Below are 20239 nucleotides of genomic sequence, written 5' to 3'. Positions count from 1 at the left end.
CTAGGACTCTGGCTGCTGTTTCTGAGGGTTGTTTGGTTTATTTTGATTCTTGTTTCGAGCACGATCATAGTTTTCCTTTTTTGGGGGGGGGGGGGGAGTCAAGTCGGTTTTTTTTGGCAGAGTTACATTCACAAGTTAACCCAGTTTACTGTCTGAACAGTTAAAGATCCTTGTTACATGTAAGTGAAACTGGCCCATCGTGTTTTTCCTTTTATTTTTTTTGTTTATGCTACTCATCTCTCTCACACTCAAGTTGTACCACGACATGTTTGGTACCACTTAGCTGAGTTCAGATATAGCTGATCGTATCAAAACCGACATGATCTTACTACTGAGTCACAGCCAACTAACAATAGAGCTTAGCTTCTTACGCTACAAGTTCTGATCCTAAATTCTAATCTTCAAATAACTCTGCAGAACAAGTGGACACTAAGCTTAAAACCAAATCTAACACACCAGATATACGGAGAAACATGTAGCAATTAACCAATCAAAACCTTGAAACCAGTAATGGCATTACATGGAACTCGAGACTGATACAATACAAACAGAAGCAAAGCAACAATGAAAGCCATTTATGAAGGAGAGAACATAAACATCACATCTGTGTATATGTATGTATGTGATATAACCCTGTTATCATTCCTTACAAGAAACAAATGGGAAGAAAAGAGACAGACAACAACAGGGTTTGGACAACGTGATTGATGTCATTCGGATTGTTACTCTCAACTTAAAGAATTATATTTCTCGGTATGGAGACAACAAGATATTGGAGAAGATGAACCAGAACCCCCCAAAAGCAAAAGAAGACTGTTAGGCATAACTGAACTTGTACGGATATAGCTATGCATCGAGAGGTATGTATAAATAGTATGAAGGACGCAAGTACATAGAATCAAAATGGTTTTACATACCTACTCACACTCTCATCCCTTTAAGCGTATAATTTAAGTATTGTTTGTTGGATGATCTGCACATAAGGCATGCAAAATCATGAAAAACTTCAACATGAATTATGATGTTAGACCATACTTTATACCTCAAACCAAGACCCATATTCCCCGCCTCAGATGTACGCAAAGCCCAGACACAAACGGGACAACTGTGCTCAAAACCATTAAGATATGAAACATAGAAGCTAATGCTCTCCAAAAGCAGATAAAAGATGAAAGTGGTACAGAAGGAAAAGAAAACGTATTCAGTATTCTTCAATGGCAAACAAACTCTACCTACAGTTCTTTTTCTTTCATTTTTAACATCAAACTTTCAAGACAGGGTCTTACTAGCAATTTCTCCTCAGTTATATAACAGATAGCTCAAGGATCTAATGAACAGTTTGGATCAATAAGTCTTTTAACTATAAATTTCACGCCAGCCAATCAACAACGAGTATCAGGTGTGTAAAGCAACTGACATCATAAGAGAAGTCCAAACACAGAAGCAAACGCAGCTCTGAACCTGCAAAATTGATTTCACACCATAATAGTTCATATACACATCATCCAGTATCTCAGCTTCACCAACTGTACAGTTAGAACAACATTCCTAGAATCTATCTTGGCAGAGGAGAACCAAGAAATAGAATAGGATAAGGACACTAGGTCTTATATTCAGAAGGTTCTAAAAAAGTAAGCAAGAAGAGCTTACTTACTCTAGAATCACTGGAGATTATTCTATGGGTTAACTAACCAACGAACTTTCTAAGAAATCTGAGGAACTAATGCTTAAAATTTCAATGGGAAAAAATCAGAACCTACACTCTAGGTATAGAGGGAAAAGAAGGGATTTCTTATTCCTTGTTACCGAATCTCCTGGCAATGATAGGCCGGACATCATTGGCATCAGCCAGAGTCTCTAAGAAGGGAAGTAAAGAAATTAGGCCATCATCTGTTGGATCATTATACCAACTTTTGATAGGGATCCCATTGTTTATTTGCAATCTGTATACCTGAAATTATTAACAAAGGAAACGGTTTTGATGGTCAGAAGGATATCAAGAAGGGTCCACATAAAACTCACGAATGAACTTCTAAGGTCTCAAAATACGGTACCTGCGGACAGTTGTCAACTATAGCAACTTTTGCAAGATCAAGACCCAAAACAGTTAAATCCTTGGTGTAAATTCCATCTGAAAGAATGCATGAGTCACGATAAAAGCGTTGGGATATGAACTTTCCATCGGGGTCCAATATATCTAGAAGCTGTGAGGCATAGATGCTGTGGCTAGCCGTGAAGATAACAACATGAAACAATTCTACCACCCTCTCCAAGAACCTGTAAAGGTGAGGCCTCCGTTTTACATATACTGTGTTCTCTTGCATATTGAAAAAGACTCTGAATGTAAAGTCTGCATCATTGCATGGTTCCAGAGACGAATGGACCAGGGTTTCTGCATTTTAGATATAAAGTTCGGTAAGTTCCTCTGCATAACAGTAAAAGATAGCAGAAGAAACACAGAAGAGCTACACTAAATTAAAGACATTATGAATGCCTTTTCATACAACGCAAGATAGAGCAGGTGTCTAAACAAAATACAGAAACATGCTCAGGAGTTTGCGCATATAGCCATGCAAAAACGAAGAATTATGGCTCAGTCCACTTCTAATTACTAGAATTCAATATAATAACTGTTACAATAATTAAGGTCCATACCATCCAAATCAAGAACAAGGGTCACAGCCTTCCTTCTTTGGATATCCCTTGGCTGCAGATCAGGCCAATAATTCAATACAACATCGGATAATTCCGGTTGATTTTTTATGAAAAGTTGCGGATCAAAATCTTCAGCTTGCTCGGCATCAGCATGAACCTCCGATCCCATGTTGTATGAACTTGTCCAAATGTTCCCCAGAAATAAGTCATGGTTGTCAACATTAATCCTGCTGTCTTCATCTGACTTGACCCCATCTGTCCTGGCTGATCCATCTTCTAGGTAAGGTAATAGCATGCACTGCTCAGCTACATCAAGCAAAACATTTGGCTCTGGAAATATGTAACGAGGCAAGGGACTTATTTCGGTGAAAACATCACCAGCTCCATTCTCATTGAATGGTAAACTCGCAATAAGCACATCAGAAATAAAGAGATCTGAAACATTGCAAGCTTGATTGTCAAAGGAAATCTTCCTGCCACTTTCATCAGCATCCCACCTCGCCATCTCCCAATGCACAATATTTCCTACCAAAAGTAGAGAAAAGACATAAATGAGCTTTCGTAGGATCCAATCAAAGCCAATTTTGATCCAAGCATACGAGGATAGCATACCCGGATCAGTTTGAGAATCCAGTTCATCATCTAGAACATGAGAAAATATTATCTCCGAGTTTGAAGCATAATTGCAAGCAATTTCCTGCACATACACGAATACATAGTTTGTTATAAGGAATTGTTGTTCATGCATAGATCCAAAAAGAGAGAGAGAGAGAGATACAAATCCCAGCCTGCATTGTTCACCAAAGTTTTACCATCTTTTCAGCAGATCTGGAACCATCATAGGGAGATGCAAATGCCTGAGAGTGAAAAGTGTCTTCAACAAGCATATCTACCGGTTCATTGGTTTCGAGAACCCGAGCAGAAGTATCCAGACCTGAAGAGAATAACAGAAACATCAGAGAGAGGATACATTCATTAAAACAAAAGGATAGAACGAGAAAGAAACAAAAGAAGCATTATAACCGCAGCAATCAATGCAACAAAACAGAAAAGATTTTACTGAGCCAAAAACACAGACAATGTGTAGATGAACTAAACCAACCATAGAATACCATCAAAACAAATGGAGTGAAGTACTTAATCCAAGGAATCACCCTTACCAAAATGCTCCTGTTCACCACAGTGGCAAGTATGAGTAGCTGTGGTCGAATCATCTAGTTGCACCACAATTTTGCACTCGGAGCATGACGAACATTTTGAAATTGTATTAGGTTTCTTACAAACACCAAGAACCCTTTTTTCTCTTGAAGAATCCTTGCTTATTTTGCTCTTCATTTCTAAAAATGGCATTTGCACAGTACCTAGGATAATAGCAACCTCGGATCGTGCACATTGGGTGCAACAGAACCTTCTGAGATCGAGCCAACAGCAAAAGCTGCAAAACAGAGACAACCTGTCATAAGCCAGTTTTCAAAATTAAGCTGGAACAGAAAAAGCAACAACTAAATCAATCGACAGAGACGGCCTGTAAAACTCGGACTACCGGCAGAAGACAGGGAACATGAAACTGTCCGAAAAATGCGATTGGTCAACTAAACAAACTGTCGACGCTGAACAACCAGACTAGCCTTTTCGAAGCAGAAACGGATGAAATTTGGCTCGTAAAAGACAAAAAAACCAAGAAGACAAACAAACCCAAAAGTCAACCAATCAGGAGTAGCAAACTCAAAACTTCACACAGGAGCCTTCAGAAAAACCCTAATTGTTTCCAAAAGTCGGCCTTTTTTTTTTGCAAAACGGCGGAGACGTAAACAAATCAAGCAGAGAAAAAAGCAGGGAAGCAAAATTAAACATCAAATTCAGCCAAAAGTGGAATTCGAACACAGAAGTCGTAAAAAAAAACCCTACCAGAAAAGCAAGCTATCGTTGAGCAAAAGAGAAACACAATTGAAATACGCGCGTAAAACGGAATCAGAGGAAAATCAAAATCAAAATTCGAATCCAACCCAAGTTACTTAACAGAAGACGCGAACCGAAACCCTAACAGAGCTAAGGTATTTTCTTTCACAAACACAGATTATCCTCCAACGTAACGTAACACGAACGACAACCATATCAAAATGAGCGCATCAGAGCAGAACGAGAAGAGAAGCAAAACCCAGAATCAAAATCAACCAAAGTGAACAGAACACCTAGAAACCCAGGAAATTACTCAAGAAAACCCAGCTGAAAATGGCTGGTTTTTAAGAAATTCAGCGATCCTAGCAAGCAAAGCAGCAAAAATAAGAGGAAAAAACACAAACACAAAAAAGACGAAATCGGATATCAAACAGCACCAGATGCGGACAAAACAGTAAGCGTAAAATCAAACGAAAAAACGGAAGAAAAAAAAGAAAGAAAGAGATTGTGCTGGAGAAGAAGACCGACCTGAGGAGCAGGAAGTTGCCTTTTTTTTTTTTCCTTCCTTCTCTCTGGGTTTCTCTCACATAACTTCCGCGAACGGTCAAGACAGAGAGGGAGAAGCCTTACGACGACTCTTACTGGAAGAAATGGACGGCTGCGATCACTTCTCTTGGTGGGCGGTTTTTGTCCACTAGGAAGCTGCCACGTGGCAGACTAACCAGCTCAGCTACTCACCCCTACCTTTCGACGCGTGTTTCATCTCCTTGATTTTTCTTTTTTTCATTGATTTTCTATATTTGTAAAAAATATAACTCCAAGTACACAGCCACGAATTACCTAGTATTTTTGCAAGAATTATATTTGATAAAAACACATTTAATTTTGTGATGATCTGTCATATCTTCACTTTTCCGAGGGGGCTTTTTTGTAACAAATAAAAATTTAGTGGTTTACTTTGTATAAGCGATAAAATTGGGGGGAATTCAATTTTTCCGGAGAACAAGGTTAGGCCCAATGGGCCATTACCAGTACCAGGCCCATCACTCACCACCGCCACGTGGCAAGTACAAGCTTGTCAATCGCGTAGGCCTCATCCAAGTGACGTCCTTATCCAATATTCCATTATTACTCATCACCTAAAAGCTCTTAAGATTCTCTCCCCCGCACGCGCCCTTTCCCGCGCGTGTAGTTTCATTCTCATTCTTTGTTGCCACCAAATCTGAAAAAATTATATTTGGCACTGAATTTATGAATTTACAGACGTCAGACACGGAAGCTTCCTAATTATAACATCTTATCCAAAATCCGAGTATTTTTCTCTCCTATTCGACCAAGAGAATCCTAATTAATCTGAATTACTAATTAAATTAATAAATAATTACCGTTCATAAACCTATTAATCTTCAAAGTATTATTAAAAAACAGATCAAATGTTTTTTGTCCCGTTTCAATTTCAAATACTTTTTATCAGAAAAAAAAAAACAATCCAAGACAACAAACTCGAGATTAAAAGAGGAAACTTTACTCTCCACATAGATTTTTGTGTTTCAAATATAAATCTTTTTTTTTTCTTTACTATTAGAGACCAAAGGGAAAAAGAGGGGTTTTAGTTTTAGATACTGCGCAGTACACAAGTCGCACAAAGAGAATCCTTTGTTCGTTCGTCCTTTTGCGTCTGGAATCGGGTCGTGGAGCTCGAGTGAGTCGTGAAACGGCGAGTCTCCGGTCAGATCTTACGGGGGTTTTCTTGCGATCCGATTGAGGAATAGAGGAGAGAATGGGCGGGAGAGACGGCGGCGGAGTAGCCGGGAAGGGAAATAACATAAACTTAGGTGTTCCGGCGATGGCGAGGAACGTAGTTCAGGGCTTGAAGGAGGTTGTCAACTGCTCTGACCAAGAGATCTACGCCATGCTCGTCGAGTGCGATATGGACCCCGACGAAGCCGTTAGCCGTCTCCTCTCTCAAGGTCTTCTTCTCGTTTCTCTGTTTTGTTCTTTTTGCTGGCTTCTTGTCTCTGAAGCTGTTTGATTGCAAGGAAAATGAGAGAGAAAACGAAGGGATAAGGAGCGAGAGCAGGGTTTGTTCTTTGCTTAGTTCTTGTCCTCTTGAAAGGCTTTGTGGAGGGTTTTGAATTCTTTTCAAATTTATCGAGGCCCTCTTGCTGTGTTCCCTCAGCTTGAAGCAGTTTGAAGTTGGCAAGAGAATCTCTGAACCTTTTCTCGCTTATTTCTTGAAATAGTAATGTTTTCTAATTTCGTTGAATCGCCATTCCTTACCTGTTCTTGGGAAAAAAACAAGTTGAAAGGAAAATTATTTTCTTTTTGTTAATTTTTCCTTTTCCCGGCTCATATAGGCTCATTTAAGCATACTTCCTATGAGTAAGATATCATACATTTGATTACAGAACAGAATTAAGCTCATCTCTTGTTAAGGTTTTGTGATATTAGTTTTGGTTGATGGTGTTTCGTGATGATGGGTTTTGTGAGATTGTATAAACTGTGCATTTTGTTTTAGTAGATGCCAGTTTATGTGATTGTCTATTTGAAAGTGATATGAGCTCCCATTGCTCGGAGTTGGAGCTTATCGTTGTTCAGAAGCGTTTTTGGTAATGCTCTTTCACTAACTTCTCAGATACTTTTCACGAGGTGAAGAGCAAACGGGACAAGAAAAAAGAGGTTTGTGTATTTAAGAAATGCCGTATCTTTGGATCAGAATCAGCGCCTAAGCTAATTTAAGTAGTTAAACTAGTGAATAAATCTGTGTGTTGTACCTTTTTTTTCCAGACAAAGGACACAACAGACTCCCAATCACGCAGAACCGGTAGCATCCTGAACCGTGGAGGTTGTAGGAGTGCTGGTGGTGATAATTATGCTGGTCGAGGTGGTGGACATAAGTTTAACTCAAATGGTATTGTAATGCATATCAAGTAATTTCTGTGTCTGCATGAGAGACTTGTCCTTTGCATCTGTATTGGTGGTTGTTCTACAAACTTTTTGTTTTGATTTTGGTTCAGAACCGGGTGGTTTGCTAGCAAAACCTGCAAACAAAAGAGAAAACAGAACACGTAATCATGTGGCTGGCTCATCTTCGACCTCTGGTGTTGCTTGGAGCCAACATCCATTCAGCAGGTTCTCTCCATATTAATGTTATCCATGTCCTCTTCTTGTCACTTATTTTCTGAAAATTAGGGAAGAGGGAATGAAACCTGTGGCTCTGATGATTCGAAATCAGGTTGTCTTGAAGGGTTTTGGAGGTTCAATATTACTCTGTTGGACAAGGATGTGATTAAGGCGATGTTGTTGTTGTTGTATTGATGATTTTTCTGTGACAAAATAGCACAGCCGAGACTTGTATAATTTCAGCTTGACGAGCTAGTGAGCCATATTCCTTCGAGATTTTTTTTTTTTGTAGTGGCTAATATCTTTGATTTATTCTTATCTATCAACATTAACATTGCTTGATATCTATTTGCTTTTTACAGTGATCCTAAAGGAACTGAAAACACAAGCTTGTCAACGGGCTCAGGTGATGCAGTTCCTTCATCCTCGCAGGCTTCTTCTAGACACCAACGTGCTTGGGTTGCTATCCCGGGTCAGAGAACTATGGCTGATATTGTGAAGATGGGCAGGCCTCTCCATCCGAATATCGTTATTCCTCATTCTTCAGATCCACCAAATTCATCCAAAGAGACTGAGAGCAGAGCTCCTCTCAAGGACGAATGGCCCTCGATTGAGAAGCTGGGTGCTGCTTATTCTTCCTCAGTCTTGAAAGTACCCACGGAATCTAAGCTGTACGATGACCCATTTAGTGATGGCTCTGTTAGGGCAGATCACCATATGAAGTCCCAGTTGGATGAGGACCCTGTAACAGAAACTCATCCAGTGGGAGCTCCCATTGTGGATCAGGTTCGGCCTGCTTCAGTATCCAGTAGAAACTTGAATGATTATGATGATGATGACTCTGGAGGTTCGTCATTGTATGACAATGATGACAACAATAACATCATTGAGCCATACGAAACAGAAAGACATCTTTCTAAGCATGATGGAGGTGGGATATACTCTCTTTGGATTTTCATTGCTCTGCCAGTTATATCCATCTTATGAAAACCGTCATGTGTTCTTTTTTGTTTTCTCATTTTCAGCTGAAGATGTTGCCACAACTATTCAGCATCTATCAATTGAGAATGATAACCAGGGAGCATTTTCGGAAGAGGACAAGCCCGCAGTAATAATTCCCAATCACCTGCAAGTCCATACCTCAGATTGCTCGCACTTGAGGTTTGGAAGCTTCGGTTCTGGAATGGGGTCTGACTCACCTGGCGCTCATTCGTCAGGGCTCCTGAATAAAAACTTAGAGGAAATACCCGAAACAGCGGATGATTCATCAATCAGACTTCTAGACACCAGGTACGCCATCATTTTTTGCCCCCTTTTCTGGTTTGCCCCATTGCTATCATCTCAATTACCTTGAACATTTTACAGAGATTCTGAATTCTATGGAGATGATGAACGGCTCGGGAATGTTCCTGATGGAAACATGGCTTATCATATTGATTCGAGTGCTAGGAATTACGATTCTGCATCAGACTCTGTGACAGAGCGGTTGAAACAGGAAACTCCAGAACCTGCTCATGAAAACGAGCACAATTATTCGTCTGCAACAGATTATGCTTTTGATAGTAATCAACAGTTGAATCCGGCCTTGGCTCCTCCAGAAACAGGTCCTCAGATCCAGAATCTTGATGACTTCCCTGAGGTGATGGTAATGACTAATGACTTGTGCTTCTATCCCTTGAAATGCAAACCTGTGCTCTTGTATTTAAACGAATCTTAACGGCCGTTCTCTAAATCAATCTCATGATGAGAGTCAGATCACGGGCTCTGACGCTGGTCTCGACGTCTCGTGTTCAGTAGATTCAGAAACTTCTTCTGCTTATATGTCATCTTTCTGTTTTTGCATGTCCCCAGCAGCAAGCGTATGCAAATTCGTTACCCAGCACTTTGTTACCGTCAACCATTCGGGACGTGAGGGAATCAGATCTTCAGTACTCGCCCTTCCCTCTGAATCAGTCGATGCCTACAAATTTCAACAATACTGCAGCTTCACTTGCTGGTCCAGCCATCCCAATGACAGATGTAACTCCTTTTTCTATCTTAAACTCTCTGTATTGTCTTGTTCGATTAATGCCGAGGATCAGTCTGACGCATGATTTCGCAGGCACTAAGAGCTACCCGTATTTCCACACAGCAGACTGAACCTGGCGCCATGGGACCAGCGGCGGCCCTGGCCATGCACCCTTACTCTCAGCCGACGCTGCCTTTGGGACATTACGCCAATATGATAGGTTATCCTTTCTTACCTCAGAGTTACACCTACATGCCTTCGGCTTTTCAGCAAGCGTTTTCGGGTAACAACACTTACCATCAGCCTCCTCTATCCGCTATGCTTCCACACTACAAAAGCAACAATCTGCCTCAGTCAGCCGCCGCTGTTCCCGGAGGTAATAATATCCCGTTGAATCCCTCTAACGCTGTGAATTCCCTGTCGAGGTACGACAATGTCTTAGGCTCACAGTTCAGGGACGGTAATCAGCTAGCATTGGCATCACTTCAACAGGTAATAAACCAGTAATTTAATCCTTGTGTTAATTCTTCTGGACGTTGAACCATCTCTGAAACCTTAAAACCTGTTCCTTTGCCTGTTCTGTCAGAACGAGAACCCACGGACATGGTTTCAAGGACAGAACTCGCGGCTGGAAAGCAGCATGTATAGGTTTCATGGTCAGAATCAGCAGCGGCAAGGGCAACAGCAGCCGTTGCAGCACGGTTACCTGAGCCACTACCACTCACAAGGAGCCATGCCAATGGGCCATAACCATAACCATCTCCAACTAAACCCAACTGACTCTTCTAAGCAGACCCAACAGCCATGGCAGCCGGGCTACTGATCAAACCCCAGCCGGGTGAAAAGGCGATGGCTTTGCTCGCTAACCTTAATTACTCGGTACTATACTTGGATTTTTTTTCCCCTTTGTCGAAACTCAGAAAGTTTGTTGATTTAGTATCTCTACGACCAATGCTTCAATCGTCATTCTGCTGTCAAATGTTTCTATCTTGGGAAAAAAACAACAAAATTTTTCATCAGAGACGATGGAGGAGATGAAGGAATGGAAGCATCCAGCCCCTATTCTAATTATTCAGTCATAATTTTGAGGATAATTTTGTTTTCTTGCTTGATTCAAGATGGTATGTGTTTGTTTTCTTATTGCCGATTATATAAATTTCACATGCGCGTGCACCAACTTCCTCATTGCTCGGCCACAGCTTATTGTGCCAAATGCACTGTTAGCAAAAATTAGTTAAGAAGGACAAACATTACATGATTAGACGAACCTAACATAATTATTGTAAGAAAGACACCATAACATTTTATAAATATAAATATATATATAAATTGAATCATTCAGAATAATAATATTATGAATTCCAATTTTTTTAATTAGTCAACTCAAATATGTGAGATCATCCCAACGGTAACATTTACACTCTAAAATAAACGACGTGCGACCCCTCCAATTCTACACTTTTAATGTTGAATAATTATGGTCAGATTAATAATAAGCAGTTCCAAAAACTAGAAAAGTCTTAATTTTGGTATTTTATCAATTGGGGTGACCGTCTTACGCCTTCCACGTTATGTGGAAAGCTCTGCAAAAGACGAAAATAAATAAATTATACAATATAAAAAATCACGTCATGTGGAGAGACGAAAACGACACATCGTGCCGTTTATCTTCCTCGACCAGATGAAATGATTCAAAAGGTGGACATCGCATCGCATCCGGCTTAATGTCGGTGTCCCTATCGGGTTGTAAATCGTAAGTGTATCACAAATTATGTGACCATTCCATTATTGTCAATACATGAAACCAAAGTCAACAGGTTGTAATTACTAATCTACATAATATTAAAGTATTAGTCGTATTGCATTTGAATTTATCATAATACAAAGGTTTTTAAACGGTCCAATGCAAATCTGATCATGTTAGTGTGAACAAATATTAAAACACCATATTCTATATGTTATTATAAACTCAGGTTAATTTGACATGAACCATTCTTTTGCTAATCATTTACCTTCGTCTTCACAAAAGTTTCGATTTTTGCGCCATTTTCTGCGTCTTCTTCGGCCGGAAAAAAAGGTTTTTTTCCTTCCCCTGGTCGGCTACTGTTGAAAGTTTCTTCCCTTTCTCCTCTTTTTTCGCACCACCGCTTGCTTCGTCTCTTCAGGCGCGTGGGCCGCCAAGCGAAGAGCAACACAGCACAACGACCCGTTTCAATCGGTAGTTCATCGGTAAACCACTCGCGGTTCCTGGTTTCTGTTTCTGGTATTCCGACGACGGCCCAGATGGCGAGTGACGGCAATAGCATAGAGCCGTTTCTGCAATACATGATTAGCCCTAGGAAGAAAACTCCTCCGCAGCTGTTTCCCTTGCCGGAGGACGACGAGGTCGCGATTCCGATGCCGATGACTCCATCCGAGTTCAAAGACCGGTTAGTCTACGGTCCTTCCCCTCGCTCCCCGCGCGATTTGTCTTCGCTCTTCGATGCCCTCTCTCAGAGACTCTCGCCGTCGTCCTCCGCCACCACATCCTTCTCCGACTCCTCCGCCGTCGAGCCGCTCCTCGGTCCACTGCCGTCGCAACCCGAATCGTCGTTGTTCGAGCCGAACTACAAATGGGGCAACGGTCACCCTCTTCATCGGTCCAAAACCGCTCCGGCGATGGCCGTCATCAACGATTTGAGTCACCCAGTTGGAGAAACCCGGAAAAAATCCGATTCACGATCCTTGGTAAGACAAGCTTTTGCTCTGCTCGTGGTGTATCTAACGTTGGGGGTGCTCATATATTGGTTCACTCGTGACAAATACGTAGTTAACCAGACCCATCCCGTTGTCGACGCCTTATATTTCTGTATCGTGACGATGTGCACCATCGGCTATGGCGACATCACGCCAAACAGCACCGCCACGAAGCTGTTTTCAATCTTGTTTGTTCTTGTCGGGTTTGGATTCATCGATATCTGGCTTTCTGGGATAGTTATAAATGTTCTTGACCTGCAAGAAAGCTATATGTTGAATGCTGTGAAGCCAGGGGACGAGCCACACAAGGTTAGATCTTACATAATCGATGTGAAGAAAGGGAGAATGAGAATTCGGTTGAAAGTGGCATTAGCCTTAGTGGTTGTGGTGCTATGTATCGGATTTGGTGTTGGGGTTATGCATTTCATTGAGAAACTAGGATGGCTGGATTCCTTTTATCTGTCAGTTATGTCGGTTACGACAGTTGGGTATGGGGATCATGCCTTCAAGACATTGCCCGGTAGGCTTTTTGCCGCAGTGTGGCTGCTAGTGTCCACGTTAGCGGTGGCCCGAGCGTTTTTGTACTTGGCTGAGTTGAGGGTCGATAAGAGGAGTAGGGAGCGAGTAAAGAGAGTTCTTCGTGAGCACATGACAGTTTCTCAGTTTTTTGCTGCAGATATTGACCACAATGGCTGCGTGAGGTAATTGACCGGCACCTTCTGCTATCCATTTGCTAACCTGATGCTCTTTAGGTTAATATGGATCATACCGTACCTACACTTTTTGCCTTCTCCCCCCGATACTTTTCGGAATTGACATACCATATCTGCTTTAGATAATGAAAGATAGATTAGATACTGTGATTTGCTTGTTCATTCACAACTTGATCCATGGTCAGAGAGCTCTCTGGTCGTTGTTATGACATCTTTTTTGGCGTTCTCTGTTTCTGTACGACGAGGATGTGAAGTTTTTGTTGCTATGTCTGTTGGGTGTTTCAAAACATTTCAGTCTGTTTTTTTTTTTTTTGGGTTGCAGCAAAGCGGAGTATGTGATATATAAGCTGAAGGAGATGGAGAAGATAAGCGAAAAGGACATAGGACCGATATCGAGCCAGTTTGACAAGCTCGACAAGAGCAACAATGGCAAGATTACGCTCTTGGATCTCGTGGAGACCACCCCCCAATGATCCTCCCCTGTACGTTTTTGTTTATTGAACCAGTGTTGTCTTCAGTTTTCCCTGGTACTGATTGGTTTAGTTGTACTTCACCACATCCCAATTCATCACCTCACCCTCCACTATGATGATGATGATGACGACGCCCATGATGGTGGTGGTGGTGGTGGAGTGGAGGAGAAATTTGGGTAGTGAGGTTTGACGTTTGTACAAAAGCTTACCTTTTTCTATTTCATGTTGTCACAGCAAAGGCCTTTGATCGATTTGATGTTTTGGAAAATTAATTTCCAAATATTACCCTTCACTCATTAAAGTTTGGTACGTCATGTCACACACACATATATAGAGCTAAGGTTATCACAAGCTTCATAGTCCTTCTCAGCCCTCTGATTTAAGACGAATCTCGTGATTGGTTTTGTCTGCAGAATTGGTCTTTGGTCTTCTCTTACGCATTTCAGTCAGTTAACGCTTAGGAGTACAAGTTGAAACACATGAGTCATGTATATATACAGATAGAAACTGTCACAGTGATGAAAGTTTTTTTTTTATTTTTGGTAAAAGGTGAGTGGTGAAAGTTAAAAGGAGTTGTTGAACTGATCTAACCACCATGGTAAGGAAAAGTAAAGCAATCATTTCTTTTCTAAAGTGCAACTTGCAGAGTTGATTGGCAATCTTAAACAACAAATAAATATCCCCACATCTTTCCATTTCATCTCTCTGTTCGCATGAGATTGACTTCAAATCTTCTTGGAAGTCCTCTCAAGATCCGCCATGGAAGGGTCTCAGACTATCCAAGTCCAAGGTAAGCAAGTGTCTTCTCTTCTTTTTCATCATATCAATAATTTCAGTAACACTGAGAACTTCACGGTTTTGTAAGATAATGATCTGTATTTGATGTTAATTACAGTTCATCATGAATTAGAAGCATTCAGAACCGATCAGGAGAAGGAGGAGGAAGAAGAGAACATCTCCATGGGAAGTCAACCATCCGTACCTCCATGGAAGAAGTACAAACGCTGGCTCCGTATCTCTCTGTATGCATTCTTTGTCCTCTCTTTCCAGGCAATAGCAACTCTTTTAGGCAGACTCTACTATCAAAATGGTGGGAAGAGCAAGTGGATGGGAACCCTAGTTCAGCTCATCGGTTTCCCTATCCTGTTTCTGTTCAGCCTCTTTTCACGCATCAGACAACCCGAAACGGCATGTTCCATGCCATTAACGTTCATCACCATTGGACCAGTTTACATGGGCATCGGCCTGTTGGCATCAGCTAACTGTTATCTGTCCTCTTACGGGTTGCTCTACTTGCCCGTCTCTACTTACTCCCTCATCTCCGCTTCACAGTTGGCCTTCACCGCCTTCTTCTCGTATTTCCTCAACTCGCAAAAGTTCACTCCTTTCATCTTGAATTCTCTGTTTCTTCTTACCATCTCCTCTACCCTCCTCGTCTTCAACGGCGAGTCAGAAAACGCAGAAAAAGTCTCCAAGGGGAAATACGCAATCGGGTTTCTCTGCACAGTCGGCGCCTCAGCTGGGAATGGATTGCTGTTCTCTCTGGTGCAGCTGATCCTCCGGAAAGTTTTAAAGCAGAGTACTTTCTCAGTAGTCATAGGCATGGTGATCTACCAGTCCCTGGTTGCTACTTGTCTAGTTCTGGTAGGGCTTTTCGCTAGTGGAGAGTGGAGAACTCTCGCTGGAGAGATGCAAAGCTACAGACCGGGGAAGGTGTCTTACGTCATGACCTTGGTCTGGACGGCTATTTCCTGGCAAGTTTTCACGGTTGGTGTCGTGGGATTGATATTCGAGTCATCATCTGTGTTCTCCAACGCCATAACTGCCGTGGGATTGCCTATTGTGCCGATTCTGGCGGTGATCGTTTTCCATGATAAGATGGATGGGTTAAAGGTTATCTCCATGGTTTTGGCTGGCTGGGGCTTCGTTTCATTTGTCTATCAGCATTACCTCGACGACAAAACCTCCAAGGCAAGTGACAGAAACCGTGAGGAAGAAGAAGACAACAAGACAGATAAAAATGTAAATCTTCTTACTCGGAAATGTTTAGAGATGCAGGACGACTTTCACAATGTTCAGTGATTGCTTCAATATCTCATGCAAAACCATATGTATAAACATTTGCATGTTTATGTATCACCTTTTGAAATATAAAAATGTAAATCTCTCACGAATTGTACTGTGCTTGTCCATCGGCTCAATCTAAGACAATGATGATCTCTTTATACAATCTCACCAAACTCTGAAGGCATGTTCCCCTTAACCTTCATCAGATAAGTGAGAACCTCGTTCATGTCGGGCCGGTCTTCCGGTCTGGAACTAGTACAGAACAAACAGAGCTTCAAAAGATCTTCAATGGCTTCTTCCTGTTTCCCGACAAGAGAAGAATCGAGATCCGAATCTAGAACCCTGACCATCTCCTCTGCTCCCTCTGCGAGTGATTTCTCCACAAACTGACGCAGAGTCGGTCCGGGTGTTCCATCATCGATCACTCCTGTCGGCCTCCGTTTCGTCAGAAGCTCCATCATTATTACCCCAAAGCTGAACACATCGGCCTTTGTCGTCACTCTCCCCATGTACGCGAATTCTGACATGCCAGTAAACGAAGTGAAAAACAGGTTTCTTGCGCCACAAACACAAAAAACATAATTATGATAAACAAATATGCTAAATAGATATCCATTAATTTATTAATTAATGGTGGAATTGGGATTATACCTGGAGCCAAGTATCCGATGGTTCCTTCGAAGGCAAAAGAAGAAGCAGTGACGCTTCCATCTTCACAAACACCCAGGATCCGAGCAGTCCCGAAGTCGCTCACGTGAGCGATTCGATCACCGTCCAAGAGTATGTTCGCCGGCTTCAGATCGCAGTGAACGATCGAGACGCCGTACCCAGAATGCAGATAATCGATCCCGCTCGCCATCTCTATACACCGATCGATTCTCTCCGACAGCGTCCCGATCGTCGATCCGTGGATCGCTTTCTCCAGGCTTCCGTTAACCATGTAAGGAAGAACCAACGCTTTCATTTTGCCGCTTTCCCAAGCAAACCCTAAGATTTTCACCAGGTTCCGATGCTTTAGCTGGCTCAGTGTTTTTGCTTCTCTGTAGAAACATTTGTCTGATTCTCCGGAGAATTGCTTCAGATTCAATACTTTTACTGCGATTACTGTTCCGTCCTCTAATTCACCTTTGTACACTGTGCTTAAGCTGCTTGAACCGATTATGTTGGCACTGTTGAAGGAATTTGTTGCTGTTTCTAACTCCTTTGGATCGTATCTCTTCAGCTTCAATGTTGAATCCAAATCCGGCAATGGAGACTCTGAAGTTTTTGTCTTCTCCGTTTTTCTGCAACGGGTAAGCACCAGAACCAGCAAGAATACCAGAAGGAGAACTGAGACTGATCCAAGCACAATGAGCACGATTGCAGTTTTTTTTGAGAAGTGGGTCGAGTTCCTTTTGGTCTTACATGGCTTCAGATATTTATTGCTGCCACAAAGATCTGCATTTCCCATCAGGTCAGACACATCGATGTTTTTGAACACACCAGCTTCCGGAACATGGCCTTTGAGGTGGTTGGAAGAAAGGTTGACATATTTTAAACTGGGAAGACTGGCGAGACTCTCTGGAATTTCACCTGTAAGGTTGTTCCGAGAGAGATCCAGAGTGACTAAATGCGTCATGTTGCCAATGCTTTCGGGGATCCCACCAGATAAATGGTTGCCAGAAAGGTTCAAATCTCTGATCATTTCCATGCCGCCTTGTTTGAAGACTTCATCTGGAATCCCTCCGGAAAGATTGTTCTGGGAGAAATCAAGAAAGATTACATTTTTGCAGCCCCTGAGAGATGTTGGAATAGACCCGGAGAAGAGATTGTTTGAAAAGTCAATTTCTTGAACCATTTCAAGCATTCCAAGCTCAGAAATGGTTCCAGTCAAGAAATTGTGAGAAAAATTGAGGTAGAGCTGTACGTTTCTCATGGAAGCGATCACCTGTGGGGGTATGGTTCCCGCGAGAAGATTGTGGGAGATATCTAAGGATGTGAGTCGCGTGAGAGATGTCAGGCTTGCGGGGATCGACTCGTTAAACTTGTTTCCGTGAAGATTCAGGTAGGAAAGTGAGTCGAGTTTTGAGATCAAGTCTGGAATTGGACCTGAAAACTTGTTCCTGGACAAATCAAGCTTTGTTAGTTGCTTCATGTTGAACATTTCTTCAGGAATTGGCCCTTCAATATCATTCATATGCAGTGTGATTCCCTGGAGGATGGTGAGCTTTGATATCTCCCTCGGGATTCTTCCCGTGAAATGATTCCCATGAAGATACAACAGGTTCACCTGTGCTAGATTCCCTATTTCCTTGGGAATCGGCCCTCCTAATGAATTATATGACACTTGAAATATTCGGAGCTTCTGAAGTTTCCCAAGGAAAGGCTTGAGCGTTCCTGTGAAGTTGTTTTCGGCCAAATTAAGAACTTCTAGGTTTGTACAGTTGAAGATATCATCTGGGATTTCGCCTGTGAAATGATTTGGCCCGAGAGAAAGCAATGTCAGATTCATCCGTCCTAAACCCACCGGGATTTCACCAGTCATCTGATTAAATGACAAGTCCAGAACTTTAAGACTGGTGCAGTTACTTATGCTGGAGGGTATTGGCCCCGTGAGATGATTGTTGTTCGAAGAAAGATTCCTAAGGTTGGTAAGAATCCCTAGATTTTCCGGAAGCTCTCCTGAAATTGAATTAGACCCCATCGTCACTATCGACAAGTTCCTCATGTTTGTTATTGACAGGGGGAATTTCCCAGTTAAGTTGTTGGAATGAAGTGTGAGGACTTCAAGTGATTTCAGTGATCCTATTTCTTCGGGTATCGGTCCAACCAGCTGATTCTCTGACAATCCCAGATGGGTTAACAACGTTAACCTGAACAATGAATGAGGGATTGTGGAATTCAGTTTGTTGCCATGCAAACGCAGCATCTGCAGCTGAACTAAATTCCCGAGCTCAGTCGGTATACGTCCGGTTAACTGATTATCATAAAGCTCAAGCTCGATCAGATTCGTGCAGTTTCCAATCTCAGCCGGTATTTCTCCTTCCAACAAGTTACCAATCAAGCCCAGAACCTGTAAGTTTGAAAGGTTTCCCATCTCTCTTGGTATTTTCCCGGTTAATCGGTTACCACTCAGGTCTAACGTTGTCATATTAACCAAATTACCGATTGAGGCCGGAACTGAACCAGTTAAACTGTTTCCGTCCGCTATAAACACCTGGAGATTATCCAAATCTCCTATGCATTCTGGTATTTTCCCGGTCAAGTTGTTGTTTCCAATTCCAAAGTCTACCAGTGATCTGCAGTTGCAGACTTCTTCAGGAATACTACCGTCCAACAAGTTATTCCTCAGATCAAGGTACACTATATTCTCAAGATTCCCTATCTGAGAGGGGATGGAACCCGAAAACGAATTGAGGTAAAGAACGAGCTCATTAAGCTCGGTCAGTTTCCCGATTTCTGTCGGGATTTTTCCTGAAAACGAGTTGGAAGTAAGATCAAGAACCTGGAGTTTCGAGATATTTCCGATAGTGGGAGATAAAGCGCCTTGGAGTTGCTTCTCCTGCAAGAAAATGGAGACAACGTGGCCGAAGCGGTCGCAGGTGATGCCAGTCCAGTTGCAATGGCGGACAGAACTGGTCCAATCTGAGAAAACTCCCAATGGGTCACTGGAAACGCCATTCTTGAAGGAAACCAAAGCTTCAAGTTCGGATTTGAAGATGCTCTGTTTAGCCAATGAAACACCGGAGCAGATGAACATGATGAAGACGATGATCAGAATTGTTTCTGAGAGTGATGCCATGTTTTTTTTTTTTTTTTGGTTCAGAGAATTGAAAAACAGGTCATGAACTCTTAATCAAAGAGAGTGTATATTTATACACACACCACGTGCCTATATCGAAGGAAGCATGGGTTGTATAGTCACGGGGTGTGAAAACAAGGAGCAGCAAGCGTAGGATAAGGATGGATTTCATCCAAGTTGCATTAAAGTCGAATATACATTCACACACACACCACTTTTTATATATTTCTTTGTATTTTTATATCAAATTCGTGGAATCTTTGACTTGGGAGAGACTCGTACAACTGCATACATATATATATATATATATATATTTCAGAGGAGTTTGGTTGAGGCCCTGTCTTCTCCTTCAGTGGAAAATGAAAGAACTTTTTGGTCAATAACTGGAATCATATCGTCGTTGAATGTGTTATGACAATGATTATTAATAACACTATTCCACGTCTGAAATAAGTAAATAAAACGTATGAAATATTAATTCTCTTCCTTTATGTATAGGAAAAACAATACTTAATTAGTTTACATCAAATCTGATTTAATGGCTAAAGAAAGACCACTAATCTAGAGTTAGATAATGAATGAAGCCAATAAACGCGTCTTTGACCATCTCAGCCAAATCCAAATTCTCCTTTTTCTTTTATTTTTATATTTTTATTAAAAAATACAAATGGAAGTTTTCGATTTTTAAAGGGAAGTTGCATACATATATGTAAGAAGAAGAACAAGTGCCAAACACATGTTTTGTCCTTATCCCACCCCAACAGAGGAAGAGCGCATTTACGAT

The 20239-nt window shown here is 41.7% G+C and overlaps 5 protein-coding genes across 14 annotated transcripts; 3 read left to right on the top strand and 2 right to left on the bottom strand.

Annotated features, from left to right (window-relative positions):
* Window positions 1-552: 552 nt before the first annotated feature.
* LOC104827730 lies at window positions 553-5187 on the bottom strand. 7 transcript variants are annotated; one of them, XR_773955.2, is made up of 10 exons: window positions 5083-5187; window positions 3816-4090; window positions 3468-3589; window positions 3268-3352; window positions 2656-3180; window positions 2055-2392; window positions 1807-1951; window positions 1043-1461; window positions 918-973; window positions 553-732 (listed from the first exon to the last, which is right to left on the bottom strand). XR_773955.2 is itself a non-coding variant. In XM_010560962.2 (10 exons), exons 2-9 carry the CDS (start codon window positions 4003-4005, stop codon window positions 1070-1072), a joined length of 1485 nt encoding a protein of 494 aa, XP_010559264.1. In that variant the 5' UTR covers window positions 4006-4090; window positions 5083-5187; the 3' UTR covers window positions 553-973; window positions 1043-1069. The 7 variants fall into 7 exon arrangements, 4 of the variants coding, with proteins under 4 accessions (XP_010559264.1, XP_010559263.1, XP_010559261.1 ...); XM_010560962.2 differs by having other exon boundaries at window positions 553-973; window positions 1043-1105; window positions 1418-1461; XR_773953.2 differs by having other exon boundaries at window positions 918-1461.
* Window positions 5188-6132: 945 nt separating this feature from the next.
* Window positions 6133-10825, top strand: LOC104827729. 4 transcript variants are annotated; one of them, XM_010560958.1, is made up of 10 exons: window positions 6133-6524; window positions 7190-7233; window positions 7342-7465; window positions 7572-7686; window positions 8040-8608; window positions 8703-8967; window positions 9043-9316; window positions 9532-9696; window positions 9779-10177; window positions 10272-10825. In XM_010560958.1, exons 1-10 carry the CDS (start codon window positions 6335-6337, stop codon window positions 10506-10508), a joined length of 2382 nt encoding a protein of 793 aa, XP_010559260.1. In that variant the 5' UTR covers window positions 6133-6334; the 3' UTR covers window positions 10509-10825. The 4 variants fall into 4 exon arrangements, with proteins under 4 accessions (XP_010559260.1, XP_010559259.1, XP_010559258.1 ...); XM_010560957.1 differs by having other exon boundaries at window positions 9529-9696; XM_010560956.1 differs by having other exon boundaries at window positions 9043-9322.
* An 802-nt stretch (window positions 10826-11627) lies between these two features.
* LOC104827728 (two-pore potassium channel 3-like) lies at window positions 11628-13873 on the top strand. Its single transcript, XM_010560953.1, has 2 exons — window positions 11628-13122; window positions 13457-13873. The coding sequence occupies exons 1-2, from the start codon at window positions 11969-11971 to the stop codon at window positions 13605-13607; spliced, it is 1305 nt and encodes a 434-aa protein (XP_010559255.1). The 5' UTR covers window positions 11628-11968; the 3' UTR covers window positions 13608-13873.
* Window positions 13874-14269: 396 nt separating this feature from the next.
* On the top strand, window positions 14270-15781 carry LOC104827726 (probable purine permease 8). Its single transcript, XM_010560951.1, has 2 exons — window positions 14270-14397; window positions 14503-15781. Exons 1-2 carry the CDS (start codon window positions 14367-14369, stop codon window positions 15687-15689), a joined length of 1218 nt encoding a protein of 405 aa, XP_010559253.1. The 5' UTR covers window positions 14270-14366; the 3' UTR covers window positions 15690-15781.
* Window positions 15703-19704, bottom strand: LOC104827727 (LRR receptor-like serine/threonine-protein kinase FLS2). The gene is made up of 2 exons (XM_010560952.2): window positions 16326-19704; window positions 15703-16194 (listed from the first exon to the last, which is right to left on the bottom strand). Exons 1-2 carry the CDS (start codon window positions 19453-19455, stop codon window positions 15830-15832), a joined length of 3495 nt encoding a protein of 1164 aa, XP_010559254.1. The 5' UTR covers window positions 19456-19704; the 3' UTR covers window positions 15703-15829.
* Between the last annotated feature and the right edge of the window lie 535 nt (window positions 19705-20239).

This window comes from Tarenaya hassleriana, unplaced genomic scaffold (genome assembly GCF_000463585.1).
Source record: "Tarenaya hassleriana unplaced genomic scaffold, ASM46358v1 Cleome53, whole genome shotgun sequence".
Classification (NCBI taxonomy): domain Eukaryota; kingdom Viridiplantae; phylum Streptophyta; class Magnoliopsida; order Brassicales; family Cleomaceae; genus Tarenaya; species Tarenaya hassleriana.
The sequence above is the reverse complement of the archived record's forward strand: the minus strand, read 5'-3'. Positions and strand labels throughout refer to the sequence as shown.